We start from the raw sequence: 25,491 nt of genomic DNA, 5'->3' as shown, positions 1-25,491 counted from the left end.
CAGACAGGCGAGGCGGGCTCAACGCGAAAACGTTTGATCAATGGCAGAGTATTATGGTGAAAAAGGCATCGAACGAGAAATAATTATTTTTCTTTCGTTCGGTCTAATCATGCATTATTAGTGTGCACCCATAATATCAGATGCTTTCGTGGTTTTCGTGACGTCGCGTGAGAGACAGACGAAGTGGCCCGAAATTTTTTTGACCAATCATGGAGGGCTGATTGCAGGATTGGAACAGAAAAATTTGGAGTAGCTTTACGTTATAGTGCCCCATATTACTACTTTATACACCACGGACACCAGCATAATCAGAACATGGGCCCTATAACGTAAAACTATTCCAATATGTTTTATTCCAATCTCCCGACGTCAAACTTACGTAACCACCGACACAAGCATCGGGCGGTAACTCGCAGCGTTGTTTCAAAAGGCCAATCAAACGCGGTCCTCGTTTATAGAAAGATAATTATTTTGCTTTTAAAGTGAATAGCATTGTGTACATTGAACCCTTTTTCGTTTGTAATTGGCTGCCAGGAGGCGATGAGAACGCTGAAGTGGAAAGGGTTTCGATGGGGCCGAGCCAGCGCACTAAAACTAGATAACCGGATGAAGAGGCGGCAGGCATCTGCGATTAGTCCGCTTTCCCTTACTACCTTGCGGTGGCTTGTTGAAAATCGCGGCGGCGTGCAACGGAAGGTTAAGCATGCCGCTAAAACGGATACTCAGCAGAGGATAGTGGGCAGAGTGAGGTCGAAAAAACGCCGAAAGTACTCGAACACGTTACACGGCCACGCAAAAAGGTTTATTATACGCAAATAAACCCATGTTCTCCCGCCGGTGCGAGTAGCCAGTACCTGAGCGATCGGTAGCAGCCATATTTTATTCCTTTCGGAACGGGGCAGCCAGCAGCTATTCAGAAGAAAATTCAGTTTTATTCGGCATATTAATATATCTTTAACGCGTACCCTTCACTTTGACGCGGTGAGTTTTCGCGGTTTTGTGACATCGCGTTACGGGCAGGTGAAATGGGTGCAGCCCGGAAACTTTTGACCAATAGCCGAGGGCTAATGGCGAAAAGGCGTCGAATGAGAAAAAAAACTGTTTCCCTTTTACTCGATCCAGTCATACACAATCAGTGTGTACACGTCATATCAGATGGGAAGCTACCGCGGTTTTCGTGACGTCGCGTGACAGACAGGCGAAGTAGAGGTGGTCCAATAAGTTTTCGACCAATTGCGGAAGGATGATTGCAGAATTCGAATAGAAAAGTTTGGAATAGCTTTACGTTATAGCGCGCCCCGTGAGTGCCCCCCCCCCCCCCCGAATTACAATGAAACCAGAAAAAACTGATGGACTATCGGGTCCATGTAAACCGCGCTGGCAACCCAACTACCCAATTAAATCATGTTCTCGGGCTGTTAGCGCGATAGAAGGCATGCTCACAAACATGCCAACAAGTTTTTTATATCGCTTTCCCTTCAATAATCCCTGTGGTTGGCTTATACTTGCTTCAACCAACAATTCTGAACCGAAAAAAAGACACCGACAATATTTTTGCAATGTTACTATGTTCTCGCAACTGGTAATTTAAGCAACGGCCTATTTGACCAACCCGATTGCGACCATGTGTCGGGGATATGCGATAAAACACACGCTCAGCATAATCTATAAACTTGTTTTTGTCGTTATTCTCGGAGTGATGATTTTGTAGAGCGTTTGGGTTAGTAATCTTAGTTAGCCTAACCAGCTTGTTAGTAGCAGAAAAGACCACGCGCACATTCGCGCACTGAGCTATTTTCTTCAAGCTTATGAGCGACCTCTGTGATCACTAGCTTTAATCGCTGACTGACCATCACCATGGAAGTCTCGCAGTATACGTTCGACTGCTGAAATCAGCACCAGATGAGGATAACCTGCGTCAAGCATTCTCTTTCTCTGTTCATGAATAGTGGACATTATACTAGATGGTGGCATGACTTCTTTAAAGCGTTCTTTAAACAAAGATTTACAACAACCTTCTTGCATAATTTAGAATGGGCTGAGTGATATGAGAGCAGGGGTTTGTTTTCACGTGGCTCGTAATACTAACAAATGCAGTTATTACAAAACAACAAGCTAAGACAAAAAAAAACGCAGGCTTTCATTCTGGGGCAGCTGATAGGTTACTTCCAGTGGTTGAAGTCAGTCTCAAATTTTTATCGCGACAGTGTCAACTTCCGCCATGATAGCAATGGTCAGTAAACGACCACACAGAACGAAAAGGATCAGACAAGCGCTGCATTGTCGTTTCCTGCGCGCTGCTCTCATGGACAAATTCAGCCTGAGGAACGTCCAGAGAAAAATGGAGACCTTTCCTATGTATAATCTCTAGACATTTATACTGGGTCCCTGAATGACACTTGATTGGCAGTTGTCAAGGGAGGAAGGAAGGAAAAAGTGGAGAAGGAAAGGCAGGTAGGTTAACCAGTTTAGCTTAACCGATTTGCTACCCTACACAAGGGAGCGGGATGGGGGGGGGATGAAAGATGGGTTGTCAAATCGTCCAGTTGGTTACTAGAGCTCTGGGTAGTTTGAGCATTGAGCTTGGGTGTGTGGTCGCCCCAGCGCATGCCAGCACTGCGCCAGAGTGCGTGAAGCCGTTGCATAATGCATCCGTCGCATAGAATCCTCAGCTTGTTGCCACAAGAGTCTGCCGTCTAGGGTGGCACCCTGGAAGCAAACATTGGGAGCACGCCGCATCGGACGACCTCCCAAGTTCATCTGAAGCCTCCTTCTCGTTTAGACCAAGAAAAAACTTAAAACAAGACATCTCTGCTGCTATTGACAGACCAAGTGTAGCGAAGTTGGTCTGGAGCGACCCACTGCTCTGAGTGCAAAGACTTAGGCGATGCAGAGCACTTCATCTGGTCTTGCACGCGCTTCTGTTCTGGAAGGAAGAGGCTTCTGGATAACATTAGAACTGCGTTTCCTCATGAACGAGCAGTATAGTTAGTCTTCCCGGAAGAGCCGCGGAGAGTGCGCAAGGAAATGTTGCGCTTTCTACTCATACTTATGTGAGTGACTGGACTGATTGACGCATGGCGACATGTTTGATGCGCGAATAAACGCTCAGGCCGCTGTACAGAATAGCCAGGCCTGTCAGACTAACCACGACTGCAGAAAAATCCTCACCGCCACCAATCCCGGCTTCGAAAGCAACCACAAAAACAAGTTCGTAGATTGTGCTGAGGGTGTGGTTTAGCATACCTGTCAATATCTGCGCGTACAATGGGAAAACAGGTCTTTGGCTAGATTACCGGTTCCAAGAACATCGTTACAATGTCAAAAATATTTCCGATAGTTTGCTTGCGATGCATTACAATCGCTGCCATTTTAAACAGTGTCTTTCATATCTCCAGAATTGTTGGGCGAAGGAAGAATGAGCTTACCAAGGAATTATTAAAGGTTAAGCGATATCAAAATTTGGTTACATGTGTGTAAGCATGCCTTCTTGTGGCATTCACTTTTATTGTGGTGCCAACGCGTGTTAAGTAGACCTTTTTTTGGGGGGGAGGGTGTTTACATGCCAAAACCACGATATGATTATGAGGCACGCTGTAGTGGGGAGACTACGAATTAATCTTGACGACCTGGGACTCTTGAACGTGAGCCCAATGCACCGTGCCGGACGGGTGTTTTTCCATTTTGCCCACATCAAAACGCGGCCACCGCAGCCGGGGTTCGATCTCGCACCCTCGGGCTCAGCAGCGCAATGCCAAAGTCACTACACCACCACGGTGGGTTATGTAGCTCTGATAGTTGGTCAATGCTTTCTGGTTTCCTTCTACTGTGAACGGACATGTTTCGATTACGCTGATGTGCGTGGGATATGATGTAGTAACACAGTCATGAGAATGAACTGTTGGAAGTAGTGCAATTGGGGGTGTGTATGTGCTTTTTTTTTTTTCTGCGTCCAGTTCTTGCTTCTTTGGTCTTTCTTATTGGTGTTTCCTGTCTCTTCAATCAAACAACAAAAGAAAAGTCGTACGTCTTAGACAGACGTGTGACAAAAAGCATATTTTTCGTTGTCATCCTGAGTTACTCAGGCTAATATTGGAAGTGCTCCTGGTTATTTGTTTATGTTCAATTACGATAATATTTATTACTCATTTCGGGGCACAAGTTGTATTCGTAGAAGTGTAATACAGCGTGCTTAGAAAGATTCAATGAAGTTTTTTTAGGACAGTGACTAAATTATATATTCATACCGAACGCGCTGACGAGGATGCCTGACTTTGGCAGGACGTCTTGGCTGAACGTAGTGTGCGATAAGATGGTAACTTCATGAACGGCGGGATAGCATGCACCTGAATTCGTTGACAGTATTCTTTGACACGAACTTCGGCAGGTTAAGGCGCGAGTTGGCATTTGCGTACATCGAAGTGTGCACTTTCAAGTGCGAACTCAGGCCTCTGCACTCTTACAAGAATCATGGAAGTAAAAGTAAACAATAACAAGTACTGTTAGCACTTACCATAAAGCGCCCAAAGCTTGCCACCGAACAAATCCCTAATCAGTCGCTTGAGGCTTTTGGCGCATTGGGGGGATGCGCCGGTTACCCAGAGTAACCCCATTAACATCTCCATCGTGTCTCTTATCTTATCGAAGATGAGTTTCGGGTCGAAGGAACCGAAGTCGAATTTCATGGAAGACGCCATGCCCACCAGCGTCGCTAGCCAAATCCACTTCAGGAAAGATGCCATGACCTAGCGTGCCGTCGCTGCCGAGGCAGATTACTATATGCTACAAAACTGCTTGACCCAAAGACATGCCTGGAAATATTCAAAGTGCTAGGAATTCTCGCCTTCCAGGCAGTCGTTCGGTGGCCTCTGTAAAGATGTCGATATCCGGTGAGCGAATCAGAATGGGTCGTGGCCAAGCGCGTAAGACAGGGTTTTGGTTGGGACCTTCGCTGGCGAATTAGAGCGAGTGCTACTTCATCGCCGTGCCGCGTATGAAAATTAAAGGAAACGGACTCGAGCTGCGATCGGCAGCAAGAGTAGCAGCGCGGCTGAATCAACGCCGCACACTTTCCTCGAGCGAGTTCCCGAGTGTGTGTGTGCACAGCGTCTTGATCATCGAGGTACCGTGCGCCTGGATCGCTTGCTGCGTTATGCCATGATTGATTTGAGCGTGGAACCTTGGCCCAGTTTTGAAATGGCAATTGATGTCAGCAGACGCAGCAAGTGCGATATCCCACACGCACGTACACCCGTGTGCCATCTTCTGCAAAGAGTAACGGTGTAGCCTTCGAGAACTCGACGACACACCGAATTTGGCACGTTAGTGGCTAAATCATAAAACTAACACGTTCAACATTGTTGCAGGGGACGCATAGACATCCCAGTAAGCACTCTGTTGCGAGAGCTGTTCGCGGGCGAATAAAATATGTTAATGAATACAAGACAAGCAGGCAAATAGTGTCTGGGAGAATGCACCTAAATACTTTTATTCTGGCAACGTAAACTTCGCACCACGACCTCGACCACGAGCCATGCGTAGTCGAAATAATTATACCGCTTATAGAACCGGATATAACTCGTTGCCGACATAAAAATTAATCAATATAATTACGCAGGCTATATTTTGTGCAAAGGCTATAGCCATTAAATTGTGCAAGCGTTGTCGGTGCTCAATATTTTCCACTTCGTGTGCGCTTCTTGTGAATAAAATGTGCCTCTGGTGCTTCGACCACACTTTGTATTATTGCTCCTGCATATGTTCTGTGTGCCCTCGATGCACTGAAACGAAGCACTACATTTGATACTCGACTTCTTGCGGTGGCAAAGAGAGCTGACCATACCTAATACTAAGCAAAGCGCTGTTTCGGGCTGGTTGGTAATCCCTACTTAATACTGTTTTAGCGCAGAATTTACACAAACCACAAAGGGAGACCAACGGGACACAAACGAGAATTTATCACTCAGTGTTATGTAGTGTTATAGCTTATTTGAGGTGTTATAGCTTATGCAAGGTCTTCTACCTTTAAGCACGTATTGAGTACACCTTCAAGAGCCGCAAGTTCTGCTGCTGTCGACATGGTATCCTCGACATGGTATTAAATTGCCAAGAGATGGCGTAGGATGGAACGACCGCTGTTCCGGCACACACCAACTCATTGGGCCATTTTCTACGATTCGAGATCAGCCTCACAAACGCTGCTATTCCCCGTACGTCATGGGTTACATGAACAGCTAGAGCATGAAATAAGGCACGCTCATCACCATGCGTTTGAGAAAGGATCCGACATTGTATTTCAGTGGCTGTCGAGTCGCTGCGAAATTTTCGGCAACGACAGGGCAGATGAAGCTGCGTGCTCGGCACATCAAAAACATCAGCGGGTGCCTATACCATTCTCAAGAACGGATGCTGCGCGGCAACTTCGATCACTTGCTCGCCACATCACGTTTATACGATGGAATTTAATGGGTTTCGTTTACTCACGCTTGCACTCTGTCGAGCCTGGCTTGCGGCTTCGCCGGTCCCCTGGGCTCTCCCGTCGCGAAACCACTTTATTGCATCGCATGTGGTTGGGCGTCGCATTTACACATGCCTATGCATTCCTAATAGCAATGACCAGCAGTGCGGCGTGCAACTTGTGCGGGTGCGATGAACTCTAGAGTAGCTTCTATGTCACCGCCCATCCTTTGGCGCTCAATCACGTGCTCTAAAAGCTAGACTCAGCCTGTTAAATAATAGAGCGCTCTCGGTGGAAAAAATTGTGAGACCATGGCCTATGCATTCTTGCATGCAAAATGCCACAAAATATCTTTTGTACTTCTTGAAGGCTACTGGACTGTACGAACGTTTGTGACAGCGGATATTCCTCTGTGAATGTGTTTACAATGACTGACTCTTCATTATGTTTCTTCTATTTCCTCCTTATCTGTTCTTCACCTTCCCCCCTTCCTAAAGTACAGGGTCACCAACTGGGCATGTGGTTAATGAATCTCCCTACCTTGTCCTCTTCGATTTTCACCAAGTCTTTCGCTTACCGAATTGGATGGGCCGACGACGCCACGTGTGAGGACTGTGGTAACGAGGAGACTTTTCACCACCTTCTTTGTGACTGTCCTCGATATAATTTACAGAGACAATCACTCGCAACCGCGATAGCGCGCTTTGACCAAAGACCTCTCACAGAGGAACTTATTTTACAATACCGCCATCACAAGCCATCGCAGCAGAGGGCGACGAGGGCACTGTTGCGGTTTTTGAGGGCGACAGGATTGGACAGGCGGCTGTAGCCTGAACAAATGTTGATAGTGTGGCAAGTGTCACTGTGCTGTGCGATGACAGTATTCGGTGCCAGTGACCGATGGTGACTGTGTGTCTAGGCTCCTTCCTTTCCTTATCTCTACTTTGTTACCACTTTACCTCCCCCTCCCCTCTCTCCCCAGTGTAGGGTAGCCAACCGGATCTTTTTCTCTGGTTAACCTCCCTGCCTTTCCCCTTTCCTCTCTCTCTCTCTCTCTCTTCTATCTTTAGCAAGGTGCTCAAACCAAGCTTTCGAAAAGGAAAGAGAAATGCGCTGGCACTGTGTAGACCGATAAGATCAGTAGTATGTTGTAAGAGGTCATCTTCAGCTACTCAGAATATTTTTGTAGAGGGACAGGTTGTTTACCGCCAGTAACACACAATTTTAAACATTAGCACTAGGACATTGATTGTACTTGGAAACGTTCTAGGTAGGGTGTCGAACCAAGAAAATACTTTGCAGAAGAGTTGAAATCTGGGCCAGTTGGTACATACTTGAACGAAAAAAACCAGTCAAAAACACAAAGGACAAGAGGAGAGGTTCACACCACAACGACTGGGTTGTGGTGTGAACCTCTCCTCTTGTCCTTTGTGTTTTTGTCTGTTTTTTTTTTCGTTCAAGAAAATACTGGTTTGGTTCGGATTCGGGTTCAACAGGCTCCAATTTTTTTTTCCTGTTCCATTCCGGTTCGGAGAAATAAAATGTTATAATGGTTCTGCACAGTCCATTTTATTCTGCCCCATGGTGACCTGTTGCATTGTACTATGACGCATGTGCAAGTTTCACCAAGAGGACACAGACATTTACGAATGAATTACACAGATACAGGGGAATGTTCATGTACGTATTAAAGACAGGTAATTAGTGAGAACCCCTGATGCAGTGTATGGTTTGCTCAGCGTCCAGACTCGTTACTTTGCCTGCAGTAGATTCAGCTAATTTTCATTTTGCTTCAGGCTTTTATCACAAGACTGGTGATGAGTGAACAGTTGCATGAGATCTATCGTGTCGAAGACAGCGCCGAATTCACATTGTGTTACATAAATTACAGCTCCAAATTTGTAGTCTGTTGCAAAGACAGAAGCTAGCGTTTGACAGTTTGCTCAGTTTGCTGCTTTCTTTAGAAGCTTGTGAGGAGATTAATGCTTCTGAAAGATGAACAAGGACGGTTTAGGTGCTGAACCATACGTCAATCTTTCTTGCGCATATGTACGTGTGCGTATTCTTGCGCTGGCTAAGGGCGGACAAAGAAGTCAAAAGCACGCGGATTGTGTCCCACGAATAATTTCTGCCTCTCGAAGAGCATTGCGCTCTACTTGGTTAAGAACAAGACGTGCGTTGAAACGCGGCACGTAACAAAAGCAGATTTACGTGCCGTTTACAGCCCTTCTTATGGCTCACTGGGAAGGCGATGACATTCATTAAGAAATAAATTATATGGTTTTACGTGCCAGAACCTCTTTCTCATTATGAGGCAACCCGTAGTGGAGGACTCCGGAAATTTCGACCACCTGAGGTTCTTCAACGTGCACCCAAATCTAAGTACACGGGTGTTTTCGCATTTCGCCCCCATCGAAATGCGGCCGCCGGGGGCGGGATTCGGTCCCACGACCTCGTGCTCAGCAGCCCAACACCATAGCCACTGAGCAACCACAGCGGGACATTAATCGGTGACCGCAGTGTTATGGTTACGATAACTTATGCAGCTGAACTTTTTGATATCTCCTTAATGCATTGTTTTTTCTGCTCTCCGTGTTTATATGACTTTAGTAACAGTTTAACCTAACGGCCGTATTGCGAGCTTCAACAGAAATGTTGATTGCGCGGAGCCCCTGAAACAACTTTTCGGCCGAAGAACAGAACTGGCATGGCCGACTTCAGAAGAGTCAGCGTATCTGCCGAGGTTTGCCGTAGCTACCAGTACATACCAATCGCCTATACCCATTCTGGCACAAAACATAAATCGTGAGTAATAATAATTTGCTAGTAGGGTGCACCGATTGAAGAAGTATAGTTATTTGAATTATCGTGCAAATTATTGAGCACCCGTTGTCGCCTTATATGCATGAAACATTTCGTGCCGAACCTGCAACCCTTATTATTTTTTTCGGTTCAAGTTTGGTTCGAGTTCAGGTATGTTCAGAGAACATCAACTTGGGTTCAGGTTCAGTCCTGCCCAAAATTGTGGTTCGGTCCCGGTTTTCAGCTCGGGATCTGTTCGACACCCTGGTCCTAGAGTGCTTTCAAAAACAACGGATGAAATTGTTTTTATCAGTTTATCTTTTACGTGTTTCTTGATTTCCGAACTCGGGAAAACGTCTGTTGAATATGGAAACGTGTCGTTAGTAGGCGTTTGCAATAATGTATTGCAGCACCCTCGAGTGTCTCTTCAACGAAGCACGTCTGCTTGATGGCCGCGAAGTAGCGGGCAGCCGATGTGTCTGGCCATCATAGAGTTTCATAAGTAAATTACTATTAGAAACTCTAGCGCTGTAATCGTTCAGTCACCTTGGGAATCATGTGCAGTACATGCCACGGGAGATGACACGAGCTTACGAAACACTTCTGTGTCGCCTGTTGCTCGACGTGACAATGAAAGGGCTGACAGCCCTGCTAGTGACACCTGCGGCTGCGCGGATGTGATCAAGTACATTCTGTGTGACATGCCCTCGCTACAGTGTGGCTACAAAACTCCTCTAGACTAGGCTTGATAAATGGTCGATCGTCCCTTGTCGTGAGAGAGAATCCTCTGACACTGGTCCAGGCTGTATCCCAACAAAGAAGCCTTTAAACGAATTCTTCCGCTATACCTTAGGAAATTTGAATTACGTCACAGACTCTGCGAGCTGTAGCGCGCTGCATTGAGTTAGTGTGCCCACATCCTGCCATCTGTTTTTGTTATCTCGTCTCGTATATCACCTTGCATTCCCGTTGACAAGTGCAGGTTAGCCAGGTGGTATTTGCATTAAGGAGTGCGCAATAGAAGTCGGTGGTAACGCCGTTAGACAGGAAACCAGTAAGCTATCGCAGGAGACGAAAGACCTGATCAAGAAACGCCAATGTATGAAAGCCTCTAACCCTTCAGCTAGAATAGAACTGGCAGAACTTTCTAAGTTAATCAACAAGCGTAAGACAGCGGACATCAGGAACTATAATATGGATAGAATTGAACAGGCTCTCAGGAACGGAGGAAGCCTAAAAACAGTGAAGAAGAAACTAGGAATAGGCAAGAATCAGATGTGCGCGTTAAGAGACAAAGCCGGCAATATCGTTACTAATATGGATGAGATAGTTCAAGTGGCTGAGGAGTTCTATAGAGATTTATACAGTACCAGTGGCACCCACGACGATAGTGGAAGAGAGAATAGCCTAGAGGAATTCGAAATCCCACAGGTAACGCCAGAAGAAGTAAAGAAAGCCTTAGGAGCTATGCAAAGGGGGAAGGCAGCTGGGGAGGATCAGGTAACAGCAGATTTGTTGAAGGATGGTGGTCAGATTGTTCTAGAGAAACTGGCCACCCTGTATACGCAATGCCTCATAACCTCCAGCGTACCGGAATCTTGGAAGAACGCTAACATAATCCTAATCCATAAGAAAGGGGACGCCAAAGACTTGAAAAATTATAGACCGATCAGCTTACTGTCCGTTGCCTACAAAGTATTTACTAAGGTAATCGCAAATAGAATCAGGAACACCTTAGACTTCTGTCAAGCAAAGGACCAGGCAGGATTCCGTAAAGGCTACTCAACAATAGACCATATTCACACTATCAATCAAGTGATAGAGAAATGTGCAGACTATAACCAACCCTTATACATAGCTTTCATTGATTACGAGAAAGCGTTTGATTCAGTCGAAACCTCAGCAGTCACGGAGGCATTACGGAATCAGGGTGTAGATGAGCCATATGTAAAGATACTGGAAGATATCTATAGTGGCTCCACAGCCACCGTAGTCCTCCACAAAGAAAGCAACAAAATCCCTATAAAGAAAGGCGTCAGACAGGGAGATACGATATCTCCAATGCTATTCACAGCATGTTTACAGGAGATATTCAGAGGCCTGGAGTGGGAAGAATTGGGGATAAAAGTTGATGGAGAATACCTTAGCAACTTGCGATTCGCTGATGATATTGCCTTGCTTAGTAACTCAGGAGACCAATTGCAATGCATGCTCACTGACCTGGAGAGGCAAAGCAGAAGGGTGGGTCTGAAAATTAATCTGCAGAAAACTAAAGTAATGTTTAACAGGCTCGGAAGAGAACAGCAGTTTGCGATAGGTAGCGAAGCACTGGAAGGGGTAAGGGACTACATCTACTTAGGGCAGGTAGTGACCACGGATCCGGATCATGAGACTGAAATAACCAGAAGAATAAGAATGGGCTGGGGTGCGTTTGGCAGGCATTCTCAAATCATGAACAGCAGGTTGCCACTATCCCTCAAAAGGAAAGTGTATAACAGCTGTGTGTTACCAGTACTCACATATGGGGCAGAAACCTGGAGACTTACGAAAAGGGTTCTGCTGAAATTGAGGACGACGCAACGAGCTATGGAAAGAAGAATGATGGGTGTGACGTTAAGGGATAAGAAAAGAGCAGATTGGGTGCGGGAACAAACGCGAGTTAATGACATCTTAGTTGAAATCAAGAAAAAGAAATGGGCATGGGCAGGACATGTAATGAGGAGGGAAGATAACCGATGGTCACTAAGGGTTACGGACTGGATTCCAAGGGAAGGGATGCGTAGCAGGGGGCGGCAGAAAGTTAGGTGGGCGGATGACATTAAGACGTTTGCAGGGACAACATGGCCACAATTAGTACATGACCGGGGTAGTTGGAGAAGTATGGGAGAGGCCTTTGCCCTGCAGTGGGCGTAACTAGGCTGATGATGATGATGATGATGATGATCATGATGATTTGCATTGGCTAACCCCACCGTTATTCCGTCTCTCTTGTCTTCTTCCTTACTGTATTTTTCCAGAAATTGGCATGGAAACGGTAAGAAAGCACGTTAAGAAAGCGTTTGTAGTTCATTATTACTGCACGCTAACCTCACAATGTTCCCTGGGAGCAGTTCATTGTTTTACATTTAGAATCAATTTATTGCATTGCGAAATTTCCCGCGCGCAATGCACATGACAGTAGCATTCGCCATGCATACGGAGTTTTCTTGTTAATCTTTTATTTGAGGTATAGCCGACCAATGCTCACTCCCGTATTCTGAAACCATTCTGTATAGACTCGAAACTCTTCCTCGATTCAACCGAGTTGAGTGGAGAAAGATTACAGTGCGCTCTTCTGTGTCTATGTCAAAGGATGCGACACTTTTCACGGGCTTATGCCGTTACTTTTGTAATGAAATTTGTTACGTCTCATTGCACCGATAGTCCCGACTGGTTGGCTGCTTGGTTGGTTACGGTGTTTAATACAGGCGGTGTTAGCCTCGCAACGTGGGCCGACGGTTTCTCCGCCTGTTCCCCTCTTTCGCTGTTCATGAATCTGCTACCACATGTACATTAGTTCGGCGTCGCGGAGACGTGCGAGTAGAAGGTGTGAGGTCTCCTGACGAACTACCTCTGTCCTTCGGCGAACGTTACCTGCCCGACACACACGTTTGGAAACCCTCTTCTTTGCACGTTATCAAGTAGAGTCTTCCTTTCGCGACTGAAGCTCCGGCAGGACGAAATGAAGTGTTCTACGCCATGAATTTTCTGACGTTCTGTGCATAACGGAGATGTACAGTCAGCAGAAAAAGTTTACGGTATGCGGTTTCCACTTCAAATGTGATTTTCCGCGCTGTTAAGTTATGACACTTCGTATTTAATGAATCACTGTGTAGGTGGCGAAGGCTACTGCATGCTGGAACATTTAATTCGCGGCTGTGCCACCACGCTTTACGAGAATTCAGCTTCTTGGCAGATCCTGCGTCCCGTAAACTTTTGCGGTTGACTGTACGTCGCCCAGGTTTGAACGCCCATGCTGGAGTACAAGGCGGTGCTGTTATTTTTTTTTCTATATTCTAGAGTGGTTTCCGATCGGGTGAGCCACTACACACGGCTCACGTGGCGGGGTCCAAAGTGCTAGAGCTATGCACCGCGAGTAAGCAATACTAAAAACAATGCGCCGTCCTCCTGCAAGGAAGCTGCTTTCATCACAATGAGGATAACTTGTGCGAGTGACAGAAAATGAGAAATCTGAGCCTCAGGTCTCTGCCCTCTGTCCCTATTTATTCATGCTAAAAGAGAAATACCAACACTTCCAAGAATTGGCACGAAACAGTTTTCAAAGTAACGAAAAAAACTATGCGGTTCCCAATGAAGGGTATCGTATGGGCAAAGTTTTTCTTGGTGCTACATGGCGAAAGCAGTTTTATTGTGGCATTTTCTTTCGTGGACGACGTTTTCAGAGGCCATTTTAATGCTTATCGAGGCACACATTGAAGATCTGACGTATTTTCTCCAAGTCTTCTTTCTGAAACGGCGAAAAACAGAGGAATCATCGTTTGGCATAGTGGAGTGCATGTTTGATGCTCTTCTATTTTCTGGGGACTTTTCCTTATCTTGCTTCCCTAAATTCCAAAAGCACTCGTATTTTATGACCAGAGGAAGGGAGAGGAAGGAGGGTGGGCGGCCGTTGTCTTGCGCCGCAAGTCAATTATGCGGCCCTCACGCACAAATGTTCTTATATAGGAACTTTAGCGTTGAAATTTAAACTGCGTTGTGTAGCCGGCTCATGTAGCAAGTAAGGCAACTGGAAGGAAAAGCACGGGTTCTGTGCAACAAGATCACTCGTAAAAAAAAAAAAGAAGGTCCCCTGTTGACCTCTTGCCATAGTTTCCTTTAGAAGCTGTTTGTGTACTAAAGGTGGCACGAAAATTTTACGGGAAGCAGGATTCGGGATACTTCCCAATTCCAGTATGGCCTGCGCAACGAAGTCTGGAATTTGTACGTAAGATATGTGCTTTATTTTAGATCAGAAATAGTACGCCCCACTGAAATGCTCGCTGCATGCAGAATTTCAGTGCCGCAGGGCACGTAACCTAAAGCAAAAGGAGTGACCGCTAGAGTCTCGCGTCTTCGAAAATAAAGGAAGAAAAAAAGAAGAATGGGAAATAATAAGTACGTGTGCTTTCATCTACGGCGGAGCTCATAACAGAAAAAGGTACAGTACAACTGAAGAGACAGATAAGAACAACTAATCTGAGATCGACTGATATAAATGAGTCCGAAAAGTACGAAGCTAAAACGCAAATGCGCGTTTCACACTTCAATGCTCAAAACAAAGCCCAAATGCGTAGCACTCTGAACCTTCGTGATTATTTCCTTCTCTGAACTCCCTTTTGCTAAAGGAGAAGAGAGCGTGTTGGTTCGGTGTTTATATGCATAAAAAAATACATGCCCGTCCAAACAAAGCAAAGAATCACTGGATTCCTGCAAGCGCAGATTTTTGTTGTTGTTGTTTGTTATAAATTTGCTGAGCTGTGGCCCATAATGCGGAGCAGATGCGGTGTTTGCGAGCTTTGTCATACTACATCCAATGGATTCCCGCACAGCTAAACCGATGGCGGGCATGCCAACCTTTTTCAGGATTCATTAAAGAGCTTCTCTCTCTCTTTCTATGATTTGTGGAAATTTAGCGAGATAACTCGTGATAAATAACTCGTAATAATAATAAATAACAGAAAGGCCTGAAGCCAAAAGCGCAGAAATTAGACAAGCTCCATCTACTACCCAGTAGTCACACGCTGGCTCAACCGTCATGCTTGCAGTTCACGTATAGGCGCTATGGCGCCATAGTTACCTCGAGTAATTTCCGTAGGAAACTCGAGGGGCCGACCTAAACTGCGGCGAGAATGTAACGGCCGACTCGGAGAAAGGCCACGTACCATATCTGTGGGCGAGGCTTGTCATTGCGCTGTGGCAGAATTCGTTCGCAGCGCCTTCGAAAGCTGCACTGTCGCGGCGCGCAAGCGGAAGGCTGGATGAACCTTGTTCTTTTTCGTCACGTGCAGGAAAGCAGCCGCGCAGAACATAACGCGCCTCAAAAGATTGAAACTGACGCGGCCAAACGTGCCGTAAATACCTAACGTTGGCGTAGTGGCTGTAGGGTTAACCATGAGAACCTAATTGGTTAATAATCAATTGATAACAGCACGAGTATAATACCGTAAGGCTTTTTCAGGTGGTGCTAACTAGTTACGTTTCCCTTGAACGCACAGAAGGCTTCGATTAAACAAACAAAACAATGAGAAAGGGCACGTATATGCAAAAAAGCATTCTTATGCTATAGAACTGTTCGCAGGAGCAAATGCCCGCAATCATGATATTGTGCCGATTATTAGCGGAGGCGGCCGGCCAGTGGCAACTAACAGTTTTCCTGTTCTTTCTTTTTATTCTGCTCCTGGTCCATATTATCTGGGACATACTGTTTGTGTGGATTTCAGTAACCGAAACAAAATTTCTTCGTATACTTTATATACTATCGGCTGCCTCGTTTAGAACCATCTAGAATAGCCCAATAAGCTTAGTCTATTGCACTGTATCGCACAAGTAAATATTTAAAAAAATTTAAATTACTTACCGGGAGAACTCCTTGCGCTCCTTTTTCCTGCAAGCGATTAAAAAAAGGGACTTTGAAACATGGCAGCTGTGTATACAAATCAGTACGTTCACGTGGTACCCGTTAGGTCCAAATACCAGTTTTCTCAGTTTTAAGAGCTGCACAGTCGTAACTTATATTTTCTACTCGTTTTCTATATTCCTAACACGGTGATTTTTGTAATAGTAGTAGTAGCAACAGTTGTTGTGAATGGAGCTTAACCAATTGGAACAACTCCCATGCTTTCTCGGACGCCATATAGAACGCCTGTCTAGTAGCATATGACGCGTTTTACTTCATGCTTTGCGTGCTATATTCCAGAATCTCGTTCAGCCCTTGCAGCCTTCCCGCAACTGTACCACGAGTTACTGCACGACCCGCAAACGTACAATAATAATAATAATAATAATAATAATAATAATAATAATAATAATAATAATAATAATAATAATAATAATAATAATAATAATAATAATAATAATAATAATAATAATAATAATAATAATAATAATAATAATCCTATTTTATGCCCACTGCAGGACGAAAGTCTCTCCCTGTTATCTCCAACTTCCCTGTCCTGTGTCAACCGATTCCAACTTGCGCCTGCGAATTTCTTAATCTTATCACCCCACCAAGTCTTCTGCCGTCCTCGACTGCGCTACCCTTCTCTTGGCACCCATTCTGTAACCCTAATGGTCCACCAGTTATCTAACCTACCCATTACATCACCTACCCAGCTCCATTTTTTTCTCTTAATTTCAATTAGAATGTCGGCTATCACTGTTTGCTCTCTGATCCACACCGCTGTGTTTCTGTCTCTTAACGTTACGCCTAACATTCTTCGTTCCATCGCTCTTTGTGTGGTCCTTAACTTGTTCTCGAGCTTCCTTGTCAACCTCCAAGTTTCTGCCCCATACGTTAGCACCGGTAGAATGCATTGATTGTATGCCCTTCTTTTCATTGATAGTGATAAGGTTCCAGTCAGGATCTGGCAATGTCTGCCGTGTGCGTTCCAATCCATTTTATTCTTTTGTAAATTTCTTTTTCATGATCAGGGTTCCCCTTGAGTAATTGACCTTGGTAAACGTACTCCTTCAAATACTCTAGAGGATGACTGGCGATCTCGAACTCTTGCTCCGTTGCCAGACTATTGAACATTCTCTTTGTCTTCTGCATATTAATCTTCAACCCCACTCTTACACTTTCTCTGTTAATGTTCTCAATCATTTGTTGCAATTTGTCCCCAGTGTTGCTGAACAGGTCACGACATCTGCAAACCGAAGGTTGCTGAGCTATTTGCCATTGATCCTCACTCCCAAGCATTCCCAGTTTGATAGCTTGAATACTTCAAAGCATGCAGTGAACAGCACTGGAGACATTGTGTCTGCTTGCCTGACCACTTTCTTTATGAGTATCTCTCTACTGTTCTTGGGGACAATCAACGTAGCTGTGGAATCTTCGTAGATATTTCCCAATAGATTTCTGTATGCCTCCTCTACTCCTTTATTATGTAGTGCCTGTATGGCTGCTGGTATCTCTACTGAATAAAATTTTCATAATTTATGAAAGCCATATAGAGAGGTTGATTGTACTCTGCAGATTTCTCGATTAACTGATTGATGACATGAATGTGATCCATTGTAAGGTGTCCTTTCCTGAAGTCAGCCTGTTCCCTTGGTTGACTGAAGTCAAGTGTTGCCCTTATTCTGTCGGAAATTATCTAGGTGAATATTTCGAGCAATACTGGAAGTAAGCTAATGGGCCTATAATTTTTCAATTCTTTAACGCCTCCCCTTTTGTGGATTAGTATAATGTTGGCATTCTTCCAGTTTTCTGGAACACTTAAAGTCGTGAGACATTTCGTATAGAGGGCCGCAAGGTTTTCAAGCATTAGGTATCTACCATTTTTGATTAAATCCACTGTTATTTCATCTTCTCCTGACGCTTTTCTCCAATTCATGCCTTGCAAGACCCTTATAACTTCATCGCTAGTTATAGAAGGAGCCTCTGTATCCTGTTCACAAGTGTTTCTAATGGAGGTATCGAGGCTGCTCTGGGTATAGTGTACTGGTCAGAATAGAATTCTTCCGCTGCATTTATTATATCTTCGTTATTGCTGATGATATTGCCCAGCTTACCTTTCAGTACATACATCTTGGTTTGTCCTGTGCCAAGTTTCCTGCTCACTGATGTCATGATGCACCCATTTTTTACTGCAGGCTCAGTCTTTCCTACGTTATAATTTCTAATATCCCTTATTTTCTCTTTGTTGATCAGTTTTGTCAGCTCCGCGAATTCTATCTGATCCCTTGAGTTGAACACTTTCATTCTATGTCGTTTCTTTATTAGGTACTTTGTTACTTGGGAGAGTTTACCTACTGGTTGCTCTGGTGCCTGCTTTTTCTGCTGCTTTTTCGAGCAGCCTTCGAGCGACATAAGCGAGGCACAGAACGTGCGTGACTGCGTGCCACGTGGTTCTGAAATCTAAATTCACAGGTGCAGCTATCGAAGCGAACGCACCCGTGGTAGCAGTTCAGCAAAACGTCCCTGGGCTTGTTGACAATTAACTCGACAGCGGGAAACATGTCCAGGCGCAGCCGTATAGCTTTCTTTATGTTTTTATTCGTACACGTACCTGCGGTTTCGCGCTCTCGAGGTAATTGTCAACAAGCCCAAGGACATTTTGCGGAACTGCTACCCCAGGTGCATTCGCTTCGATCGCTGCAGCTGTGAATTTAAATTTCAGAACCACGTGGCACGCAGTAACGCACGTTCTGTGCCTCGCTTACGTCGCTCGAAGGTTTCTTGTGATCGGGAGAGCTAATAAACTATAGCGTTCGGCGCCTTGCGTGTGTTATGCGTAAGCACTTGCGGGACGGAACACTGCGCGTTTTTTGAACGTATACGGAGATACAACCATGGACGGATGGATGGATGGATGGATGTTATGAGCGTCCCCTTTGGAACGGGGCGGTGGGTTGCGCCACCAAGCTTTTCTGATCCACACGCGATCAAACACGCTATCGGATAGGGCGCCATCTGGTGCTTCGCGCTAAACGTGTACAAAATAAGGCAGTTAATTAGCACACCCCGTGCCCTTCCTTTGCTGACGCGCCTCATCAGGCCTACGGAGGCCAGAATTGCCGAACCAGCTCAAAATTTGGCCCTGCCGTCTCTCATAACTTGCGAGTCGAGTGAGTTTAGAGGAACCTAGGGAATGGTTATAATTAACCACTTATTGCCGTTCAACGATACCGAGAGCGCACGTATCAGGACATTTCGTACTGAAACGGGATCCACGGGCGCCTCTATGTTTGGGAAAGTCATTTCTTAGCCCATGAATGACGTATGAGCATTCGTAAACCACAGAAACCGTAAGAGCGTACGGAGCATGTGCACTGACGAGAACGCTATTTATTTAGGGACGTAAGGCGTTTATGTTTACTTGCCAGAACTATTCTAAAGCAATCTAACGACGGGCCTCCTAAATATACGTATATTACTCTTCCACAGTTAATCGCTACGGCTTGACACAAAAGCCCGAGGTGATTCTCACCGCAGCGCCATCTGCGAAACGCAGAGGAACACTACGCGTACTCTGCGCCAACACATACGCGTGAATCATCTCCAATGATGCCTCTATCATGCAGCTCGGCGCGGTATCCCTTGGATGAGCGATACAACGCATTCGCCTCGCTCCCCTTGCCTGACACGTTTTGCATACCATTTGGAGCGAACGTTTTAGTCTATTTGGCAAGCGGTAATTTAAAGGGACACTAAGGAGAAACACTGAATCAGTATCTTTGAATAACTCCTCTTTCACTGATTTCGTGGCACTTGGTTGATTATTTAAAAAAAAGTTATGGTCGAAATGTTATTTTTGAATTTCGCACTAAAACATCGGGGCCAGTGCGTCATTGTAATGTCACGGATTGCAAAAAAAAAAAAGTATTTCTTTCTTTTGAATTTCGGCCGTTGTGGTTCAGTAAAAGTTCCTGAAACGATCGAAGTTCACTCTCTGGCCCTTTTAGAATACAATGCAGTCCATTTTTACCGGTAGTTTTGGCTAGGGCAGAGCATACAGAGCCAATATCCATGACGTCATGGCTAGCTGATGCGGGAATTTCCAGACGGCGTCGCCACAAGCGTTTCGCTTATGTATCTTTTCGCGGTAAGAGGGCCATTTTTTGTATTGTGGAAGAGTATTTTACTAGCCCAGCTCAAATCATTTTCTCTGTTTTGTCACTTTAAAAACTGTGAGAAGTGTTGTGCGACAAACGTAGCTGAAGAAATGCTTCAGCTACGCAAGCTGGAGCGTGAGTTGATTTCTTCAGATCTTCAGATGAACGAGCCGATGAACAGCTACTTCCGTAAACGAAAACAAAGGCAGGCAGTCATGCCTGAACAACGTTGAGGTTTAAAACTGGGACACTAGGGCGCCACGGTAAGGAACACCATGCAAGATGCAGGAAATTCTTCTGCACTTCAGAATGTTAATTGCAGTCGCACAAGGACATCGAACTTTCGCTGTCTTTACGCGTAACGCAAGATAACTAAAAAGTAGAAACAGAAGCAATTGACGGAGGAAAGGCTTTATTTTAGAACATTATTCCTCAAAATCTCAGGCAGCTTGATTTATAATACATAGTTCATGCTACAACGCGCGCTTCTCAGTTTACTATAGTGCGCAGAATACACGCAAGTACGCTTACCTGTAATAAGCATATCTTTGAAAATCCCGACTCACACTTACCAGAGAACCATTGAATTCCGTGCACACTTTCTTGATTCCGCATTCTACGTCTTCACCGCAGTGCAAAACCTTTCCGACAGCGTTTAGCTTGGCCGTCACCTATAATCATAATAATAATAATAATAATAATAATAATAATAATAATAATAATAATAATAATAATAATAATAATAATAATAATAATAATAATAATAATAATAATAATAATAATAATAATAATAATAATAATAAAAGGTGTTTATTAAAGTGCCCAGGAACAACCTCGAGGGTCTTGGTGCTGGCGCACTCGGCAAAACAATGCGAATGAAGAACAATGCAAGCTCACACACACATACACACATGCACATGCGCGCACACATAAGAAAAAAGAATAATAACTTCGCGAATACAGATTTTATCAGAGCATAAGATGTGTACACGAATAGAATACAAAGCAAAAGTGAAGAAAAAGAAGAAAGGATTGCAGAATGATGGAACACACAACAGATATGAGAGTTTTTGTTCAGTTATTGAAATACCTCTGCAACTCATTTCAGGAAAATATTAAAATTAGGCACGAAGATATCATGGTACTCTGAATGGGCGTTATATGTCGTCTGCACTCTAGGTGGAGGGTCACAAAAACCTGAAGGCCGAAAGGCTCTCTGTTTCCTTGTGCCTTTCTGCGGAATGTAAAATTGCACATTACAAAGCAAGTGTGAGCAGCAGATTAATCCATGTATTATTTGTGAAGAAAAAGAACGCACGATTTATTGCCTCTGCAGGGGAGGGTAGGTAACGTGAGTGTCTGTGTTATCTCTATGGAGATGGAAGGCTTTTGACAGAATCGACGTTTAAATATAGATGGGAACTCTTTTTGCACATTTTCGAGAAGTTCAGAATTTGACCTACAAGTGCTGCCCCAAACCACAAAGGCGTACTCAAGAAATGGAAAAAATACGCTCCTTTATAAAGTTACAAATGGTCCAGGCTGTTTGAAATCTCTCATCACCCGACATACTGTGCCGAGCGTTAGGAGTGCATGCTGCCTCGTCTGTTGAGCGTGGGGAGACACTCAGAGCCATCAAAGTACACTCCAAGGTCTTTCGTTCCCAAAGCTCTTGGCGGGAGAACATCCTTAACGCTATAGGGAAACAAGGTCCTGTTAGTCTTTCGCGTAAAACTTATAACTTTTGTTTTTGATGCATTTACGACCAGCTTGTTTTCAGCGCACCATGACGCAAAATTTGGAATGTCCTTCTGAAGAGCGGCGTAATCTTTAACATTTTTTACCACTTTGAAAAGTTTCGCGTCATCAGCATATAACCAAATTGAAGATTTTTGAATGACTGTCAAACGTCGTTAATAAACAGCGAGAAAACAAGAGGGCCCAGGACAGGCCCTTGAGGAACTTCATTTGTAACCGCATAAACTTCTACTGACAAGTTACGGCTAACGTAGCAGTACCGGTCGCGTAGGTAGCTTCTTATCAGCGCGGTGACAGAGTGGTGCCGATCAAGTTGTGCCAACTGTTGGAGTATTTTGTGGCATACGACATCAAACGCCTTACTGAGCTCAAAATAAATGGCATCGAGCTGTTCGTTCTTATACACTGCTTGAGAGGCAAGCATCATGAAGCTAACAAGGTTGGTCGTTGTGGAGCATCCCGATATGAATCCATGCTGCAGAGGAACCATAGCATTTTTTATAGAGGGTGAAATTATTGAGTGCAGATTTCACTCGAATAATTTAGATGCTGTGCATAGGAGAGAAATAGGCCTGTAGTTACTCGCATCAGTTTTTACCCCTGACTTAAAGAAGGGAACGACCTGCGCTGTTTCCCAAGTATTTGGGAATGTTTTTGTCTTTAAAGAAGAATTAAACATACAAGTAAGCACTGGGACAAGCAAGGAGGAACCGTACGTCTTAATCAAAGCAGGTGGAATGTCATCAGCACCACACGAAAAAGACGGTTTTAGGTGTTTTACGCTCTTAAAGACAAGTTCCTCTGAGACCGATAGACTTGAATCTAGGGAAGGGTGATGAGAAAGTTCACTATCTCCGTCGCTGTACCCTTCACCTTACAAAGCCCCGAATTGCTGGGCGAAGGTGGCCGCGAGATCTGGGACAGGTTGGCCGTCGCCACTAAGTAGCGAGATATCCTCTTTCGTATTGTTTGATGACTGTTCACAATAGTGAACAACAACAACAACAACAACAACAACAACAACGTAATAATAATAATAATAATAATAATAATAATAATAATAATAATAATAATAATAATAATAATAATAATAATAATAATAATAATAATAATAATAATAATCTTAATTGCAAATGAGCAATTTGCACAGATATCTTTGCTAGGTCTGCCAAAGGCTTCTGCGCAGTGGCGTACCAACTGTTTTTAGAGTGGGAGCAAGTCACTCTCTCTCTCTCTCTCCATATATATATATATATATATATATATATATATATATATATATATATATATATATATATATATATATATATATATATATATATATATATATCGCTACCTATCGTAAACAGCAGTTTACGATAGGTAGCGAGGCACTGGAAGTGGTAAGGGAATACATCTACTTAGGGCAGGTAGTGACCACGGATCCGGATCATGAGACTGAAATAACCAGAAGAATAAGAATGGGCTGGGGTGCGTTTGGCAGGCATTCTCAGATCATGAACAGCAGGTTGCCACTACCCCTCAAAAGGAAAGTGTATAACAGCTGTGTGTTACCAGTACTCACATATGGGGCAGAAACCTGGAGGCTTACGAAAAGGGTTCTGCTGAAATTGAGGACGACGCAACGAGCTATGGAAAGAAGAATGATGGGTGTAACGTTAAGGGATAAGAAAATAGCAGATTGGGTGAGGGAACAAACGCGGGTAAATGACATCTTAGTTGAAATCAAGAAAAAGAAATGGGCATGGGCCGGACATGTAATAAGGAGGGAAGATAACCGATGGTCATTAAGGGTTACGGACTGGATTCCAAGGGAAGGGAAGCGTAGCAGGGGACGGCAGAAAGTTAGGTGGGCGGATGACATTAAGACGTTTGCAGGGACAACATGGCCACAATTAGTACATGATCGGGGTAGTTGGAGAAGTATGGGAGAGGCATTTGCCCTGCAGTGGGCGTAACTAGGCTGATGACATATATATACATAGGAAAGTGATCTTCGCAGTACGTGTGTGCCACCTAGCATCGCTCTGCCGCCGCTACTCTGTCCGCATTGACGTCCCACGCCAACAACGGCAGCTTCGCTACCCGGCAATATAAGTTGCCCTTTGATTTCTGCCGTACATGTTCGATTTTCGTATGCTTTACCACAAGGCCCGACACTGAATGCTCCTTTCTTCTTCTTCTTCGTGATTTGGGAGAGGGAAAATCGCTCATTTCTGCAGCCCATATGGGAGCACGGCGCAGCGTAATGGGGAATGGGGGCGGGGAAAGAAAGATGAGAGGATAGAGGGGGAAAGGGAGAGTAGGTTTCAGGCAGCAGACGTCAGCATCATCCAGGAGCGATGGCCGGCGCTCGGGCAGAGGCCGTGCGAGGCCGAAGTCTATTGGCGATCTAGGATCCCGTTTGTGTACACATATTCAAGGGGAGCGGAGTTTAGGTTAGCGGCATCCACCTAACCTCCCTCCCACCCGGAAGGAGCTGGGTGGGAGGGAGGTCTGGTAGATGCCGCGTTAGTGGCCACAGACCAATAAACGATGACACGTACTTTGATTTAATGTGTTAATGACATGTTGATTTGCTGGACAATATTCATTGGAGGTTATACGGAAGTTCACGTTCACGACTGGGCGGAGGATGCATACTGAAAGCGGGCCCAAGTGGCACTTATACTGTAAAGTTCGCCTCCCTAGTGAATTACCCGATTGCCATTGCAATAAAAAAGGCTGAAAATGCGTCTGTTAAAGTTACCTTTGTCATCGACAGATCTAGTTTTCAATCGTACATTATGAGCCGTTACAGTCTAGTGTTGCGAACATTTTAGGAAGCGTGTCACTGAAGTGAGACAAAACAAGTCAATAAAGCTCTCGCTATAACTGTGATGCGGATTTTAAGAATGTAGGTATTTTGAATAGTATAAGCTAGCGTGAAGTAAATGATTTACCTAGACGTGTCATGTTGGTCTGATGTTCGTGCAGCTGAAGGAAAATGCTGAATTTGGCAACATAGTAGAGAGGGTTTTAGGTTTAGTAATGTATTTACTATAGGATAAGCGGATATCTAAGTTTCGAATACGAATAGTTTCTGTGTAATATTTTATTCGTATTCGAAAACGAACTATTCGATATTTTCCAATATAGAAACTAACCAAATATTTCTCAAGAACCGACTGTTCTAATCGGGTTACTGTCCTCCACCTGCTGAACAAAGCATAGCAAATTATAATAATCAAACGTGAAGCAGCCACAAGGTTTTTGAAGCAATGCAGAAACCAGATCGGTAATATGAGCTTTGTTTTCCTTTTTTCGGGACCCGCCGTGGTTGCTTAGTGGCTATGGTGTTGGGCTGCTAAGCACGAGGTCGCAGGATCGAATGCCGGCCACAGCGGCCGCATTTCCATGGGGGGCGAAATTCAAAAACACCCGTGTACTTAGATTTAGGAGCGCGTTAAAGAACCCCAGGTGGTCCAAATTTTCGGAGCCCACGGACACTACGGCGTGCCTCATAATGAGATCGTGGTTTTGGCACGTAAAATCCCATAATTAAATTTTTTTTGTGGTGGAAGTTTTGCGCTGCTTAACACTCCTTGGGTTAGATCTTGTATACATACATAGATACCCAAGACTGCATGGGTGTGGGAACTATCGTCGTCGCCGTAGCA

At 44.6% G+C, this 25,491-nt stretch overlaps 1 protein-coding gene and 1 long non-coding RNA gene across 2 annotated transcripts in view; both read right to left on the bottom strand.

Moving 5' to 3' along the window:
- The window catches only part of LOC142576211 (O-acyltransferase like protein-like), a 74,828-nt gene extending 69,811 nt beyond the window's left edge, over positions 1 to 5,017 (bottom strand). The window contains exon 1 of the mRNA XM_075686232.1: positions 4,514 to 5,017. Coding sequence (XP_075542347.1) covers positions 4,514 to 4,742 — 229 coding nt within the window. The 5' untranslated portion in view covers positions 4,743 to 5,017. The remainder of the gene's footprint in view (positions 1 to 4,513) is intronic.
- Positions 5,018 to 13,647: 8,630 nt separating this feature from the next.
- LOC142570730 (uncharacterized) lies at positions 13,648 to 20,720 on the bottom strand. Its single transcript, XR_012825673.1, has 3 exons — positions 20,647 to 20,720; positions 15,876 to 15,902; positions 13,648 to 13,766 (listed from the first exon to the last, which is right to left on the bottom strand). It is a non-coding gene; the product is annotated as an uncharacterized LOC142570730 (long non-coding RNA).
- Positions 20,721 to 25,491: the final 4,771 nt, after the last annotated feature.

The sequence above is a fragment of the Dermacentor variabilis genome, chromosome 1 (genome assembly GCF_050947875.1).
Source record: "Dermacentor variabilis isolate Ectoservices chromosome 1, ASM5094787v1, whole genome shotgun sequence".
Lineage (NCBI taxonomy): Eukaryota > Metazoa > Arthropoda > Arachnida > Ixodida > Ixodidae > Dermacentor > Dermacentor variabilis.
This window is presented reverse-complemented; position numbering and strand designations above follow the sequence as displayed.